Source organism: Mustela putorius, unplaced genomic scaffold (assembly GCF_011764305.1).
Source record: "Mustela putorius furo isolate JIRA1106 unplaced genomic scaffold, ASM1176430v1.1 tig00003845_pilon_pilon_pilon, whole genome shotgun sequence".
Lineage (NCBI taxonomy): Eukaryota > Metazoa > Chordata > Mammalia > Carnivora > Mustelidae > Mustela > Mustela putorius.
The window spans coordinates 22,737,884-22,755,216 of NW_025421998.1; the positions used below are offsets into that span (position 1 = coordinate 22,737,884).

A 17,333-nucleotide genomic window follows, 5' to 3' on the forward strand; every position below is an offset into this window, starting at 1 on the left:
ACCTGGTGGGTAGCAAAGCTATTCATGAAATAGGAAATATGAGAGGAGGCACAGGACTATGCAGGGGTGCCAGGGTGTCTGGGGAGAGTATGGGTATAGTTTTGAGCACAGTGAGACAGAGTTCCATTGCCAGATTCACAATGCAGATGTCATGTCAGAGAGTTCTTGGCTGGAGAGAATCAATTCAAGAGACAACAATATATGACTAGACTCAATTAAAATTTAAGCCAGAGAAGTGAATGAAATTGCCTCGAAAAGACAGTGCAGCAAGAAGAAATGAGGATCCCTAGAGCAGCTGTCTGAGGAATTCTCACATTTAATGGTCAGTGAGAGAATGATCAGGAAGAGCAGCCAGGGAATTAATAGGAAAACCAGTAGATTCTCATGCCATTAAAATAGCCAAGCAAAGGGCAATGAGGAGGAAACCTGTGGCCAAAGCTTCTAAATAGTCCAGCCAGATGAGGGCATAAAATCTACTGAATTTAAGAGCATGGAGGTCACTGGCGACATTAGCTATCAGTTATTGTAGTTGTTATAGTGGAATGGTGGGTGGGGAAGCCAGGTTGGAATGGATTAAAGAATCAGTGCAAAGAAAATACATCATAGGCCAACAGAGAATCCATTCAAGAAGTGTAGTTATGAACAAATATACTTTTTTCTTTGACTAAAATCTAGAGTCTTTGGAGATGTCTATAGTTATATTTATCGATGTGCCAGAGATTATGGTGCCAAGTTCTCTCAGTTTGTCTGATATTTATTCATTCATTCCTTTATTCTTATTTAATGGATCAATCATTGTACTAGCAAACATGAATTTAATACCTACAATATGCAAGATACTTGACAAGAGCTTAATGGGGGAGAAGAAAAGAATTTTATGAGGCTACTATGAACTGGGTTGTAACCAGTAATTAGTAGCTTTCTCTAGCTGAACAAAATAGAGCAAAAAAATGAGTAAGGCAAATAGACAACCATAACATTCTCATATTCACTATTTGTAAAGGCTAATCTAGAGATGCGGTGTATGGTGAGAGCCAAGGGTTTCTGGTAAGACCCAGAATCACGCTAATGTACCCACAGGCAGCACGGAACCAAGGTAGGCTTCCCACACAGGGGCAGAACCTATTCTCAGAGGATGAATGTAGAATATTAAGAGGAATGAAAAGAGGAGTTGAGCTAAGTGGATATGCTTCTAAGCTGCATCAGTCAGGTAACTCACTCCACCTCTTCTGAGCAGAGCTAAGATAAGGTGCCACTTGGGTGCAAATTAAGTATTTTCTTTGAGATGCAAGGCAACAAGGTGGGTAGAGAGGAAGGGTCTCCCCCAACTCTGGGAAACTCAATAGAGTACTATGGTAATGATTTATTAAGTGATACTCAATGACACAAAATAGTTATATACAAATTTCTAGGATGTCAATATAGCACATGGAGATAAGGATATGTAAGGGAGCTGTGTGAGGAATTCCAACATTGAGCACCCAAGTGGAGAAGGAACTGGCATTGTGTTGCTTCTGTTACCAAGGCAGTGGTATTAATTAATTCATTAAATATTTGTTGAGACCCTACTAAGTGACAGGCACTAGGATAGGCAGTGGGGCAGTCACGGAGAATGTGGTCCAAATGGCATGTATTAGTTTGGTAGGGCTTTCATAACAAATATCAAAGACTGGATGGCTTATAAAATAGAAATGTATTATCTCAGAGTTCTGGAGACTAGACCTCCTAGATTAAGGGTTTGACAGGGCCATGGTCCTTCTGGAGGCACTACACAAGGACCTATTCCAGACCTCTCTGCTAGCTTCTGGTAGTTACTTGGTTTATAGTAGCATAGCTCCAGTCTTCATATAGCTGGTACATGTACTTGGGACATGTGTCCCAATTTCACCTTTTTTTTTTTTTTAAGTTGGAAATTCTTTATTTTATTTTATTTTATTTTATATTTGACAGAGAGAGAGATATCACAAGTAGGCAGAGAGTCAGGCAGAGGGTGGGGGGAAGCAGGCTCCCTCCTGAGCAGAGAGTTCGATGCGGGGCTCCATCCCAGGACCATGGAACCATGACCTGAGCTGAAGGCAGAGGCTTAAACCTCTGAGCCACCCAGGTGCCCCGACCAATTTCACCTTTTTATAAGGACACCAGTCATACTGGATCAGGGGCCAACCCTACTCCAGTGTGACTTCATTTTAACTAACTGCTTCTAAAATGACCCTATTTCCAAAGAAGTGCACATTCTGAGATTCTGGTGGTTTGGACTTCAATATATAAATTGCAGAAAGGGGGGGGACCCACAATTCAACTAATTACATAGTATATTAGGTGTGTTCAGCTTACAATTCACTGAACATTCATGCTACGTCATAATAGTTTCCCTGCTTAGTAAGGAAAATAGAAGATAACTTTGTTACATTTTGGATAATATGATTATGCCTTCCTTCTATATGAGGTTTATAATTATTATTTTTTTAATCAGATATGTTGGGTATTGTAAAAGTAACTGAGAATGTACCCATTAAGAACAGAATAGATTTTTTTAATACACTATTTTTTAGAGCAATTTTAAGTTTACAGCAAAATTATTTTGGTTTGGCAGAGATTCCCCATAGGCTCTTTGCTCAACCCCATGCATAGTCTTTGCATTATCATCCAAAGACCATAGATCAAATTAGGATTCATTCTGAGTGATATAATTCATGGGTTTGGACCAATGTGTAATGACATGTATCCACTATCATAATATCACACAAAGTTTCACTGCTCCCAAAGTCCTCCCTGCTCTGCCTATTCATCCTGTCCTCCCCTCTAACTCCTGGCAACAACAGTGATGTTTTTACATCCATAGTTTTGTCTTATCCAGAATGTCATATGATGCACACATTTTCATATGGGCTTCTTCCACTTCAATATGCCTTTAAGTCTATCTAATGTATTTTAATGGCTTATAGCTCCTTTCTTCTTAGCATTGAAATATATTACATTATCTGGTGTACCATCCAAACTGATTTTTATTAATAAAAGGATGGGAAAGAACAGATTTTACCTGGCAACCAAGGGTGCATGTGTTAGCACTCCTCTCCTCTCGTGGAGTTCAGCTTAGACAAGCATGGATGCAAATGTGCCCTCATACAAATCTCATTTGTGTAAGATCTAAAGTTTGAGAAGACCTAGACTATTTAAATTTTAACTAAGAGGGAGCCAAATAATCTATGCATATATTTTAGTTTTATAGTGGTGCGAAGCTATTTCTTGATTAGAAGTAGTCATGTAGAATTGTCCTTTTTGACTCCTAAGACATATTTTTCAGCATGACTTTATTGTTAAATCTAAACATGAATTTTTTTGGATATCTAAATGTAATTTTTTCCCTAAGATGCTTGCTGCTGAAGTGAACAGACTTTATCAAACACTGGCGTTTTTTGAGCATTTCATTTTACATTTCTAGGTCACTTGGATGCCTTGCAAACAAGAGCAAGGCAAGCTTTGTTTTGTTTCACTAACAATAGAATCAAAGAATATTTCAATCAAGAAGCAACACCTCTTTTAAAAGAATGGTAATGATGAAAAAAATTTCTCTTTCACCAGATCTGTTGAATTTCCTAGAAACTCTACACCAACACTGAGGCACAAAAACAGACATTGACAATGCACATTCTTATGTGAATGAAATGAGGACCTATAAAAAACACACTTTTATGTACACTTTTACTGTTATGAAGAATTAAGAAATATAATTTTTTCCACTATCCTACCCTAATGATGTTTGTTGAATTTAGCAAATGCTTTTCTTCTTCCCATAAGAAGTTCAGAAGAACTCAAATATCTGTATACATTGTAGAGGGACTGAAAGCCATTTAATTGGAAGAGAATTAAATGTATGCATTTTTGCATTCAGTCCAGCTCACATAAATCCTATAGCTCTGGTCCAGTCTAAGGTTTGAGATAGAACAATATGTACGGCGGCCATTTCACTTGCTTACATGTTTACTGCCCTAGCAGTATCTAACAGATTGCCTTTCAGATGAAAGACTAATGATAAATCAGAAAGCCATGGCTTTGAATGTTCCCACTCAGTTTTATTAAGAATAATCAGAAACCAAGATAAAACCATTTCAAGAAAAATGCCTATTTTATCCCTTATCCATATTTTCACTTGACATAGTCTATGCATATAGTTAATGTTGAGCTTTCTATAATTGCCATCCTTCAAAATGAGGGAAAATAATGTTTTTAAGCTACCCAGGAAATTGTTGATTTTATTTCTCAAACAGTCATAAAATTTGAATTTCCAAAATTTGTTTTACCCTGTGAGAGCTCTGTGATTTATATTTCTAATGACTATGTGACAAATTTTAATAAATCTAATAATTTTTTCTGCTGTACTCATATTATTTCCTTGGGAATAAGCATAGCTAGAGAACATTTAACACACACAAAAAAATGAGGAACATATTTGTACCTAATAAGAAAAGAGAATAGGGATAATTTGAGGTAATTTTTTTCTTTTGCTTTCTATTCAGTGATTCTCAGGTAGCAGAAAACGCACTTCACAAGGAAGAAATAGAACATAATTGCTAAGGCTGGTGTCAGACTGCCTGGGTTTGAATCTGTGCTTTACAGTGTGATGTTGAGCAAGTTATTTAAACACTCAATTTCCTTAACTATACAATGGGAATAATAACATTTCTTCCCTATAAGCATTATATGTGACATGCATAGAAACAGCTTAGAGCAGTATACTATCAGAACATAGTAGGTGTTCAGTCAATGTCATATACTATTATCAGTGAATTCCATTACTTAAAATATGAAATAAATTGCATAGTTAAATCAGTCAAGCAACCCAAATGGTCTCTCTTGACAGAAACAAGAAGTGTGATCAAGTCTGCATAATTTTAAAGATATTAGATATTTTTTTAAATGTAGTCACTAAAAAAGAGAGAAAAAGATACACATGAAACTAACATTTCCCTTTTTAAAAGTGTACACATAAATTGAATTTTTTTTCTCCATTGAGACATGTTGTGGGGTTAAGTGATTTAAAGGAGGAAAAATAACTCTCAGATAATAATCCATACCATTTTTTTTCAAGTTCTGGATTACTTCCTACAGAATTTTGCATTTGATTTTATTGAGCATGAGGCACTGCTCCTGAGCTATCAACTTAGTAACATGCTGGCACCACTGAGGGTACACACTTAACGCAGACTCAGAGATCTGGCTTCCCAATTCTCGATTAGCCCAAGGCTTAGCCTCCTCATATATTCCCAGGGCACCCATGGTTTTCAAGTCTGTTTATAACAGATGGCTCCCCACATTGGTTTCTGCTCATTTGTGGTAGGAACCATGGCCATAGATGGGGTGGGGCTTGAAGATTTCTCTTGCTTTCTTGCCAACTCAGCAACCTCATAAAAAAGTTTGTTCCTATGGATCCGAGGTCTTGCTGTATTTTCCTGGTGGTGGTGGTGGCGGCTGCTAGAGCATGACCCTCCCTTTGCTTCTAGAAGTTTAGGTTTTTAGTTAAAATTTGCATCATGGGGTTTTGTACATGAATGAACGCTTCATAGCTGACTAAGGGAAAAATGCCATTGCAAGCGATGTTCCATTTTGGCCCTACTACAGATCATATCCTATAGTGAGGCGTGGAGGGCATTCCATCCCCAGAAAGACAGCAGTCATGCAGTGGTCACCGGCACTCTATGTAGCCGCTGATCAAAAGTCCAGATGAGAGCTTATTGCTCACAGAATGCTCTCACTGATTTTCCAAAACCGTCTGAAACCAAAAGAGGAATCAAAATATGGGTGCTAAAATGTTGACACTGAATGATTAGTGAATTTTTGCTCACCATTGGAAAAACTAATTACTTTTTTTGATGTACTAAAATACGCACATGGACAAAATCCAAACATACAAAGGGAAAATACGATACAAAGTAGGTTTCTGTCTGTTTCTACTCCCAGTGCTACAGCAGTCCTGTTCGTAAAGATGATTATTTTTCTGCTCCTTCAGATAAATTTCTGAGTACACTGATTACCAACTTTTAGGTAGTGGGTTTTGTTTCTTTGTGTTTGTTTTTTACTTAGTTCTGCTAGTGTTTCTAAGTTCTAAAAAAAAAGTGCATTGCCTAAGTTTTTGTTGTTGTTGTTTTAATTTAAATTCTACCAGCTAACATACAGTATAATATTAGTTTCAAGTATATAATGCAGTGACTCAACACATCCATATAATACTTGATGCTCATCACAAGTTCACTCCTTAATTCCCATCACCTCATTAACCCGTCCCCCCACCCACCTCCCCTCTGGTAACCATCAGTTTGTTCTCTATAGTTAAAAAGTCTGTTTCTTGGTTTGCTCCCTCTCCTAAACTCCACATATGAGTGAAATTACAGGTATTTGTCTTTCTCTGACTGACTTATTTTGCTTAGCCTAATATTCTCTATCTCCATCCAGATCAATGCAAATTGCAAGATTTCATTCTTTCTTATGGCTGAGGAATATTCCAATGGAATATTCCATTCCATCTTTTTCTTCTAATCATAAGTCGATGGATACTTGGGTCATTTCAATTATTTGGCTATTGTAGATAATACTGCTATATACATTGGGGTGCATGTTTCCCTGTGAATTAGTGTTTTTGTGTTCTTTTGGTAAATCAGTGGTGCAATTGCTGGATTATAGGGTAGTTCTCCTTACAACTTCTTGAGGAACCTCCATACTGAGTTCCATAGTGGCTGCAAGTTTCCATTCCCATCAAGAGTGCATATAAATTCTTTTCATATAAGGTATGCAAATGAAGGGGTGGACCTTAGACACAGTGATAATTTATATATATATAAAATCCGGAATAAAATATGAGAACAGAACTAGGGAAAGAGTTAGAGTAAAGTTAGGGTAACAGTTAACTATGCTTCTGATTTTTGAATATGTCAACTGAGGAAGCAGAAATTCCCAGTCCTGTAAAGAAATGACTTTTTGTCTGTAATATTTGTAGCCAAATTGCTTCTCATCCATTCAGGGGGCTAACCAGGAAAATGTGCATTACTAATAAATCATTTTTAATACCTCAAAATTATTTTTCATCTCTATTTGAAACCCTCAGTTGGTTATAGGTTCTTTGGAGCACTAAAAGAACAAAATGTAAAATTAGGAAAATTGAAGAGTCAAGGACTATGATTAGAAGATGACAAGGTAAAAAAATCCAAGATATAAAAAACTAAATTGTAAAGACTCACTAGGAAGATTAGTAGAGGGAATTATTTCCCATTAACAGGGGAGAAGAGCTGCCTTGATTAGCATATTTTCTTCTTTCTGCAATATTTTTTTCACATTTTAATAAAAGTAGACTGGAATAATGGCAATAAAATGAATCCTCATAGCTTTGAAACAGTATATGTGAAATGATTTTAATAACGTCATGCATTCAAAAGATGTTTATCATATAGAAACCAGTCCCCCAAACCCTCAACTAACTTTGGGGTAAGAGAAACTGATACAAGTACTGAAAATATCAAAGACCAAAGCAAGATACGAAGAGAAACAGAGGATGTAAGTGTGCAGTATCATTTAGATCTGGCTTTCAAAATTCTGAAAAAAATCCAGAAGACTCAGTGCTATATAAAACATAACATTGCCTTGCAAAGTTTTATGAATATCCAAGGTTCTGAAAGAGAAAAAGAAGACTTTCATTTTGATCTTGCTAATTCAACTGCTATTCTTCAGGGCCAAATTGGAGTCAAGATAGAGTTTGATGAGAGCAAGAAGTCAATTAGGAGGAAAAAGAAGAGGTCCGATGCCCCGCAATGGAGCTCTGTGGAAGGAATGAGCACGCACAGGGACCTTCCCTCTTCAGGAATGAAGTCCACCCCCAGCCAGAAATAACTACCGCACTCTTTGTCTGGCAATAAAGTAGCTAGATTTCACACCGCAATTATAATCACCTCTTACGAGGAGAAATATGAGACAAGGCAATGGAACACAGAGCGAAAAGCAGACCTAGAGAGAATGGATGGCTATAATGAGAAATAGGATTAAGCTCCATCGGTGCCTGGAGAACGTGAAGACACTTAAACATGGCCAACCGTCCTCAGGCTCTCTCCAAGGGCTGCACCAGCCCGAGGGGTACCCTGGGTGTTCTTACCCCTCACTCCTCATTCGTGTATCAAATCTCTCATGCACATTGTACAAACCCTCAGAGAAGTAGAAAAACACTCTCCACACGGGTTGAGTACAAGATCCCCAAAATGCTGAATCAGTGTGAGGGCATGAAGAGGTTCAAATTTCGCGCTGCTTTCAGTTTAACAGCACAGCGAGTCGGCTTTGATTTGAAGTGACATTCCTGAACCGGATCACGATTTCAGCATTTCCCCAGTGCTGTAGTTACAATTACTACTGTCGTGCCTAAGCAAGAGCTTTAAAATGACTGCCTCATTACTTTATAATCACACCCAGATACTCAGAACATTTGACAATCAGGGCACTTCTAACTTTCTAAACCATCCTTTTAAGAAAGGATGCCCCTTATTCATAAATGAAATATCTAATTTTAGAAGATTAATTTAAAATAGTCCCCAAAATTTGCCCCTCCAAAGCAAAGATAAAACCTAATACAGTGTTTGGGAATAAGATCATAACATCAAGCTTCCTCCTCAAAGAAAGAAAGAAAGAAAGAAAAAGAAAAAAGAAAAGAAAAAGATAAAGATCTGAGTGGATACACACATCACAGTCTCTGTGAACCCACAGAAAAATAAGCAGGGGCTAGGCTTTGGGGTGGTTTCAGAGTGGGCTATTATTCACAGGAAAACAGCGAGATTCACTATGGAGGACATAATTCTTTTGACAGTGACAGGACCTCATTCACAGAACCAGGACTGATGGTGCATACACAGTCAGCGTGCCAAGCAGCACAGGACCTGGATGTGGGTCCCTAATGGTGAACTGAGATCATTGCTGAGGACACTCGGTGATCACATAAGGGACACTCTGTTTGCTCTCTGGGAGAGGCAGTTCATTTGCACTAATTGCGGGCTTGGGGGCCTGGAGAAGGCAGCTCTGTGTACACATACTGTATTCCCTTTGTTGGCGAAGGTAGCTCTCACGGACCCTGTTCCTCCTGGCATTGTGTGTGTATGTGTATTAACAGAGAGATTTAGCTGCCTTTAAAATATATGTGCATTCTAATTCCTTGCACTAGGCTTACTAATAGCTAGTGAGGGGAAGTTACAATATAATAGTGAATTACTTTCCGGAAAAGTTTAGCAGATAATTCATGAAATAAAAGCAATCCAAGAAAGCTTAACCCAATTACTGTGGTTTATAGGACTTTCTTTTCTTCAGAAAAGTTCAATCTTAAAAACAAAACAAAACAAAACACAAAACTATCTACTTATTATCCACCTATTCTGTATTTTATTTTAGTTCTGGCACAGTTAGCCTATAGTGTTATATTAGTTTTGGGTGTACAATATAGTGATCCAACATCCACCTATTTTTGGTATTTTCACAGAGAAATCATCTCATCTCTAAGAATACACATTTTCAAATGTAATTCTACATCATTTTCCTTAGTTACCAAATAACTTTTGCTGGAATGTAAGATCAGGAATGTTATATCTTTTAAACTTAAATGCGGTGCACGAGGAAGATACTAAGCAGTGTAAAATGAGTATGAAGTAGAGCTACTCATGTAAAACTCTGACATTCTCTAGAGGTTAGGTTGACTAAAAAAATAAAGATTCACAAGTTCTTCAAATATTTGAAGACCTATACTAATCACTGACATGGGTAAACAAAAAAATAAAAGTAGCCCTTGTCCTAGCAATGTTTACAATGTAGGTGGGCGTGCCAGACACACACGTTATGAAAAGTCAGCTACAAGTACCAGCTTAATCAATGTCTTCCAAATGAATGAAGAGTGTAAACTTGTACTTCAATAATTCAGAGATGGGCAGTTTCACCTTTTCATTATGGGAGTCAACAAGTGATTTCTTGGGAATATCAACATTTTTATTGAATTTTGACTAAAAGAATAGGAGGTTACAGTGTAGAGAAGGCCTTGTCAAACAGGTATCAAACAGATGTAGGCTTTTTATGAGGATGGAGTAAGGACCAGAGAAGAGATGGGGGAGTGGGAGATGGGAAGATGGGGACAAAAGCTAAGAGATGTTGCAGTCAAATGTGGGATGACCTGAGGGGTTGCCCAAGGAGTTTGGAGCACTTTAAATGGAGTTCGCCCAAGTTTAGGCAAGGATAGTTGCATGATCAAGTGCTGGTTCAAGAATCTTTAATTGATAGAAGAATAACAGGCAATCTGATAGGAATGGAGCCTGGAGGAGTGGAGATCCATTAGGGGACTGTGGTCCACAAAGGAGGTGATAAGGCAGCAATCTAGGATAGTGATATTTGGAAAAAAGAGATAAAAACTACAGGCCCAGGGATTTTTATAGCCAATAATATATAGCAAGGCTAGGGGAAAGAAGTATCAAAGAAGTCTGAGCTATGTGGGTGAAAACAAGAATTTGAAAAATCAAGTAACGGCCTTTATGAACTGATTTGCTTGTTTTACATGAGAAGAATTTAAGAGGAATGTTGCAGTTAAGTTGCTATAGAAATGCACAGGAGGGGCAGTCCAGTGGGCAGTAGTCAGAAATATGGCCCTGGAACACAAGAGAAAAGTGAAGGCTGCAGGTAAATCTATGGTATTTGAAGCTATGGGGCCGGATGTCAACTCTAACAAGATAAGGGTGTCTAAATATAGATGAGGTTAATGTCAAGGAAAGGTTTCCTGGGGATATGAATTTTAAATATCAGTTTAAAGGCAGGTTCTCTCAGATGACGTACAGCTGTTTCATCTAACACTGCAGCCACAAATTCAGTGAAGGACAAATATAACAAAATACAGTGTCATGAAATCCGCTGAGATGAAAGGTTGTGATTTTACATTATGGAGGTCAGGAGTCACTTTGTCCTCAGCGTGGTTCACAGCCCAGAGAAATGTGGTGGAAAGGGAAAGTTCAGGTACTTCTGGGTCCAGATCTCGACTCTATTACTAAATTAACTATTACCTTAGTTGAGTACCTTAAGCTAAATTTCAGCATATTCTTTGTTAAGTAAGCATACTATAATTATGGGAAAAGAGGCAATATATGTACTTTATGTCTAGCCCATCTTATGTGTTCATTAACAGAGAGTTATAAAAATAAAAATAAAAATGAAAAAAATAATGGTAACTTTCAGTATCAACAAGAATTGCACTACAGTTTTAAGGATAGAACTATATTGATTTCTATCACCAAAGTGGCACATGTCAGAGAGAGAAACATTTCTGATCTGCGACACTGAAAGATCATTCTATGGCTTTTCTCAGTGATATGGGCTAACTCCATCTGTCTGCTGTAATTTTGAGCAAAAAAGGGAATCTAGCATTAAGAGCTCACATGAATATTCATGGACAATGTTAGTAGAACTTCATGTAGAAATTATATATTTAAAGGTGGTCACCAACTTTATATAAATATGGCCTGAAAGTAAAAGGAATACACAGTTCTAAGTATAAGTTCAAAGGAGAAAAGAAGAAGAGAATGAGTAATAGAAGTAAATCGAGGACTCCTCTAAAATCTACTTATATAGAGAAAATAATTCATTTTGGTAAAGTATAAGGAGTTAGAGATTGGTAGGTTTGATCCTTAAATACTTGTGGAATATTATTTTAAAAATGGGATGTTTTTGTATCTACAGAGCCACATAAGTTGAACTGTATATGATTTCATATACAGTTGAACTGTATATGAAAGAAATAATAAACTTCTGGTAGGTAGAAACTTACAATGCCCCTTTTAAAGAGTTACAAGTGAAATAGTGGTCATGTGTATACACGTTGCTGAGAAATGTACTCATGCTTCTGTTTGGTGCTGTAAGACTCAGGATAGCAAAACAGCTAAGAACATGGTTTCTGGATCGATAGTTCCTATATATAAAGGCCTGTAACTAACTGGGCAAATTACTGACCTGTAGTGCACCTCAGTGTCTTGATCTATGAAATAGTACCCCTAACCTATACAATCTGTTAAGACAATTAAGTGAACTAGTACATATAATGAAAGTTATATGTTAGGGAGTTATATGTTAGTTATATGTTATATGTTATATAGTTATATGTTAGGGAAAGTTAAAGTTAGGGAGTTCCTAGCACAAGGTAAACATCTACAAGAAGTAAATTTTTACATTATTTATTATCATTATTATCAGTATTTTTATGTAATGGAATAAAAATCACCTCAGTAAGCTTTTTTCACTCTCTGAAAACACCTCATCAATTGTACTATGTATGCTCTGAACTGACATCTGATATTAATTGGTATTATAGGCTCCTGGTTGATACGGGGCCGTAACTAAAATTTAAGCAACAATTTTCTCAATATTGTTGGAAGCGTCTTATATCTAGTGACTGTATGGGAAGAAAAACAAAGGCAGGATAAAGACCCTGTGCTGGGGGGAAAAATTGTGACAAGGTTCAGAAGGTGAAGAGCTGAGTGAATGTATAGGAGGAAGGCAAAGTGAATCCTCACGTTTCTGTTGTATAAACATAAAGAAAAACAAAGATTTCTAATAAGGAACGACAGACCCATTTCTGGCTTGGGGCTGTTTGCTCCATCTTCCAACACTGGGCAAAGATCTGCCTAATTTACCTCTCTCTCATCCACCACAAGGGAAAGAACAAGATAAGGGCCATTGGTCCAACCAGGCTTACGGAGCCACTGTAAGCATCTGCAAGCATTTGTGGCATCTATTAAGTATTCAGACATCCCAGATTTGACCTGGGTAGTTGTTCTCTACTGACCTCAGGCTGCGAGGTGCAGAAACAGAGATATCATTAGGGCTGGTTAAGAAGAGTGCAAACTGATGCATTTTCCTTGGGGGCCCTTAAGACTTCCTAGCCAAACACACACACACACACACACACACACACACAAACACACACACAATTCCTTATATAACTAATAGGTATGAATTGAAAGGAATGGTGATTCATTATGATCCCCAATTAAGTAATTTCCTAGTTTATAAATCTGTGGGTCAAGAATGCTTCATTTGATTTGGCCTATACAGAGTAGAAATGAAATAGAAACCAATGATTCAGGCCCAACGAAGGACATATATTTTATATTTTTATCTATAAGGGATTAACCAGTAAGAAACTCTGTAACTGCTCTTTGATCCCCTACTTCTGCTTCTCTTATGATTATTGCTTCTACCTGGCTGAATCATTTGGCTTCTCACATCAAAGATAACTAAGAAAACTATGTACTACTGTCAACTTAATTTATATCTAGTCCATAATGAAAAGTAAATATTTTGACAAAGGTATTTCAGAATCAAAAAAGAAAATGTATCTAATTGCTTGAAAATTAGCTGTAAACCTGTAAATTATTTTCCTCTCATATACTTAGCTCTTCACCTTCTCATATACTTAGCTCTTCACCTTCTGAACCTCATCACATTTTTTTCCAACACAGGGTTGTAGTAAACAAGTTACATTATGTACCAATAGTGATTTTTAGCATTTGTATTCAGAAATCATTTGTACCAGTAATTGGTAGGATCAGAGCACATTTTTCACCATTACATTAATGGAGGAGGTTGTCCTCCTCTGAGTAATCAAGATGAAACCCCTTCTTAGGGTTTTACACCTTGATTGGAGAGATTAGATTCTGGTCTCCTTATGTTCAAGGAAGGGAATTTCTGCAGGTACTATGAAAAAGTAAGATAAAAAACAAGCTCACGAAACTTTAATAAAAATAATTGAGCATGAAAATTCAATTACATCACTATAGAAACAGTACAGTGATTATTAAAAACATAGATATCAGAGTCATTATAGGAAATATATTTGAATAATATGTATGCAAAGTGCACAGGTTTACATTTTTAAGAGCTTTAACATGGTTCTTAGATTTTCAATGCCTACTGATATGCTGTTATTAAAAAATAAATAAAACAAAACTATGGAAACTTACTTTAAGCTTAGAGGCTACAAGAACACCATATATTTGCTTCAACATTTAATTATCAATATAATGAAAAATATCTCTTATAATAAAAAAATTGGCACTCTGTTAGTAATAAGCACAAGAAAACAGCAAACCCACTCTTTATCTGCCTGATATTCTTTATATACATGATATGATAGATCATAAATCAAAGAGATAAAATGTCTTCTCCTTGTTTTCAGAGTAGGTGAATAGATGCCTTCATCAAGTCAGTGTATAAGGATTCTTTTTTTTTTTTTTAATTTTTTTTTCTAAGATTTTATTTATTTATTTGAGAGAGAGACAGTGAGAGAGAACATGAGCAAGGAGAAGGTCAGAGAGAGAAGCAGACTCCCCGTGGAGCTGGGAGCCCGATGCGGGACTCGATCCCAGGACTCCGGGATCATGACCTGAGCCAAAGGCAGTCGTCCAACCAACTGAGCCACCCAGGCGTCCCAGTGTATAAGGATTCTTTCTCCAATGGTAAGGATGAAGAGAAAAATATACAGACGTGGTATAAGCCTGGTCATTTTGAGGACAATGTTCACTGAAGTTGTTAACTAAATCACATGACAGCCTCTTTTTACAGAACCATGAGTACAGTACGGTTTCTGAAGATAGATTTCCCCAATCTTCATTAGCAAAGACCCTAGAACTTTACACAATCATATTCATGACTTGTAACATTTTCTACGATGTAGTAACCATTCATTTTATAGCTATCAATACTGTGCAAGTGAAACCAAAAACTGAGGAACTTGAATTAGTTGCATTATGTGTCAAAATTAGAACAAAAGGATACAAGAATTGCACCTTTCCTTTTGATATCATAATCTTCTCTCTCTGAAAGTGACTGTAATCATACACACACACATACACACACACGTGTATTAGTGACTAACCTGGTGTTACTACTACTCCATTTCCATTGACCACAGGCCTCTCTTCCTCTTCTTCCTCAGGAGGCTCTATACTTGCTTTCTCCATGTTGCTCACTGATTTATTCCTCTTCCGTTTTCCTTCAGCACTTGGAGTGGCTCCCGGAAGAATCTGGTCTGTCACATTTAATAATAAGGGTGCTGGTTCTGCTGGAGGCTTTGGCGTGCCGTAGTAATTGTCTGCAAATGATACCAAAACATTATGGAATTAAATATTTCTCTTACTGTGTGTGTAATTTGTAAAGAATGGAAATTATATTGACAAGTGTGTATCCTTTTCTTACATATATTTTACACACATAAAATGGCTTTATATCCTTTCACATTTTTATATATATCTTTATTTGTTGCTTTTACCATATTGGGTTTTAATGCTTATATAAAGATAGAAATTTCCTCTTCATTCTCACCTTTTGCCAAACCAAAATATAGTCTTATGTATTAGTCTCATATGGTACAAGAGAACTTCAAAATTAGTTTAAAAATTTGATAAGCTTTGATTATAGCCTTTTAAAAAATAATTCTGTCTGAATGAGGGTGCAGGTAACCCTCTTTTTTTTTCTTTTTCTAAGATTTATTTATTTGAGAGAGAGAGAGATAAATTGAGACCGTGTGAGCACGGGGGGAGGGAAAGAGGGGGAGAGATAGGAAGAGATGCCCCACTGAGTGTGGAGCTGGATAGGCAAGGCTCAAACTCAGGAACCCAGGATCATGACCTGAATGGAAACCAAGAGTCAGATGCCTAACTGACTGAGCTACCCAGGCCCCCATGTCGCCTTTTTTTTTTTTTTTTTAAAGCATATCACACAACATTCTGGAAGGGCAAAGCATATTGTGCTTTTCTCCAGCTTTCAAAGGGCTCTGGCTGTCTTCCTTCATGGTCACCGCATCGTGCCCAGAGAGGTATTGCCAGGCCAGTATAGTGGTTCCCACGGCTGCTGACAGTGGGCCTGCTGCCCTGATCATTCTTCAGATTATCACCACTCTTTTCCCCACAGCTATGGAATATTTGATTCTCCCATCAATCGGTGAGACTTCTTAAAGAAGGAGACAGATTCTTATTTCTCCCTGTAATAACCATCTAACACGCAGCAGACATGGAATCGATGCTTACTAAGTGAACATCTTGATATATTTAAGGTGAGTTGTTTAACATTTTGATTGGTAAAGAACATAGTGGTACTTTCTAAAACCAGTGTTATACTTTTAGCACCAACGTCAAGCCCACATTGGTGTTTTCATTTAATTGAATAATTTATGCACTCATTTGCTACTCATTCATTACAATCTTTATTTAGTACTGGGTCTGTACCCAGGCACTCCAATAAGTTTGAGGAAAAAATGATGACTGTAAAACAATCCTTGTCTTCCAGATGCTCAACAGGGTAGAAGGCAGGTGCACCTGACATCAAGCAGATAAGATTATAACCATAAATGGGACTAAGTACTGCTATCAAAGAGGCACAGAGGAGAAAGCATGTCTCACTATCTGCAGTGGCCACTGAAGACAACAGGGAAAACAGTGTGCTGTGTAAGAAACAACCCTGAGCTGGAAGTCCTGGGCTCTAGACTTGGCTTTTCTATATGACTACAATTCAAGGAAGTTGCTTAACTTCACTGAGCCTCAATTTCTTCATCTGTATATCAGGAATAGCAATTCTTGTTATACCTATAGGTTGCCAATAACCAAAACCTACTGTAGCAATGTTAAACATGATAAACATGCGCTGAGAAGAAATGAGATGGTCAGTTGAGGGTAGAGGCTGACAGATTTGGGGGAAAATGGGCAGAAACAAAGGAGTCTGGTCAAAACATGCAAGTTGTCACTTGGGTCCCAGACTCTGAGAGCCCAGGTGATTCCATGGCTGTGGTCGCAACCCCTCCCTGTCACTCCTTTGCCTGGAATGAGGCTCCATCTCTCCTCAGGAGCTCTGATGTGCTCATTTCCGGGAAAACTCTCAGGTAGGGTTGTCTCATTGGCTGAGCCTCAGTCAAGAAAGAGCCTGTGAGTGGCCAAATTAGGGCAGGAGAGTGGCTGGCTGCTCTCCTTCGATTTCGGGAGAGGGAGGCAGGGCTCTACCCAGGAGGGAAGGGTCCTGGAGTGCTGGGCCAGCAGAAATGACCAATGCCTACGACACTTGGCCTCTTTGTTGGGTTATTGCGAAGATGAAGAGTGTCTGAGGAAGTGCTTCATAAACTGTAAATTTGCCCTGGTTTTCATGGCAGTGTAAACCTCACGCTGGCACTCGGTGACTACTCTAAAGGCTAGCTCAAATACTAATGCTGTTGCTCATTTTCATGGGTATTCACAGTTGTAAAGGAAATACAAGGAGAAAAAAAATACCATCATGTAAAGTGGTTCTTATACATG

General features: G+C 37.7%; 1 protein-coding gene across 5 annotated transcripts in view; it reads right to left on the reverse strand.

Annotated features, from left to right (window-relative positions):
• MAGI2 (membrane associated guanylate kinase, WW and PDZ domain containing 2) overlaps nt 1-17,333 on the reverse strand; it is a 1,343,119-nt gene that overhangs the window by 472,113 nt on the left and 853,673 nt on the right. For all 5 annotated transcript variants that reach the window (XM_045089715.1, XM_045089714.1, XM_045089718.1 and 2 more), the window contains one exon: nt 14,927-15,142. In XM_045089715.1, the coding sequence (XP_044945650.1) occupies nt 14,927-15,142 (216 nt within the window). The remainder of the gene's footprint in view (nt 1-14,926; nt 15,143-17,333) is intronic.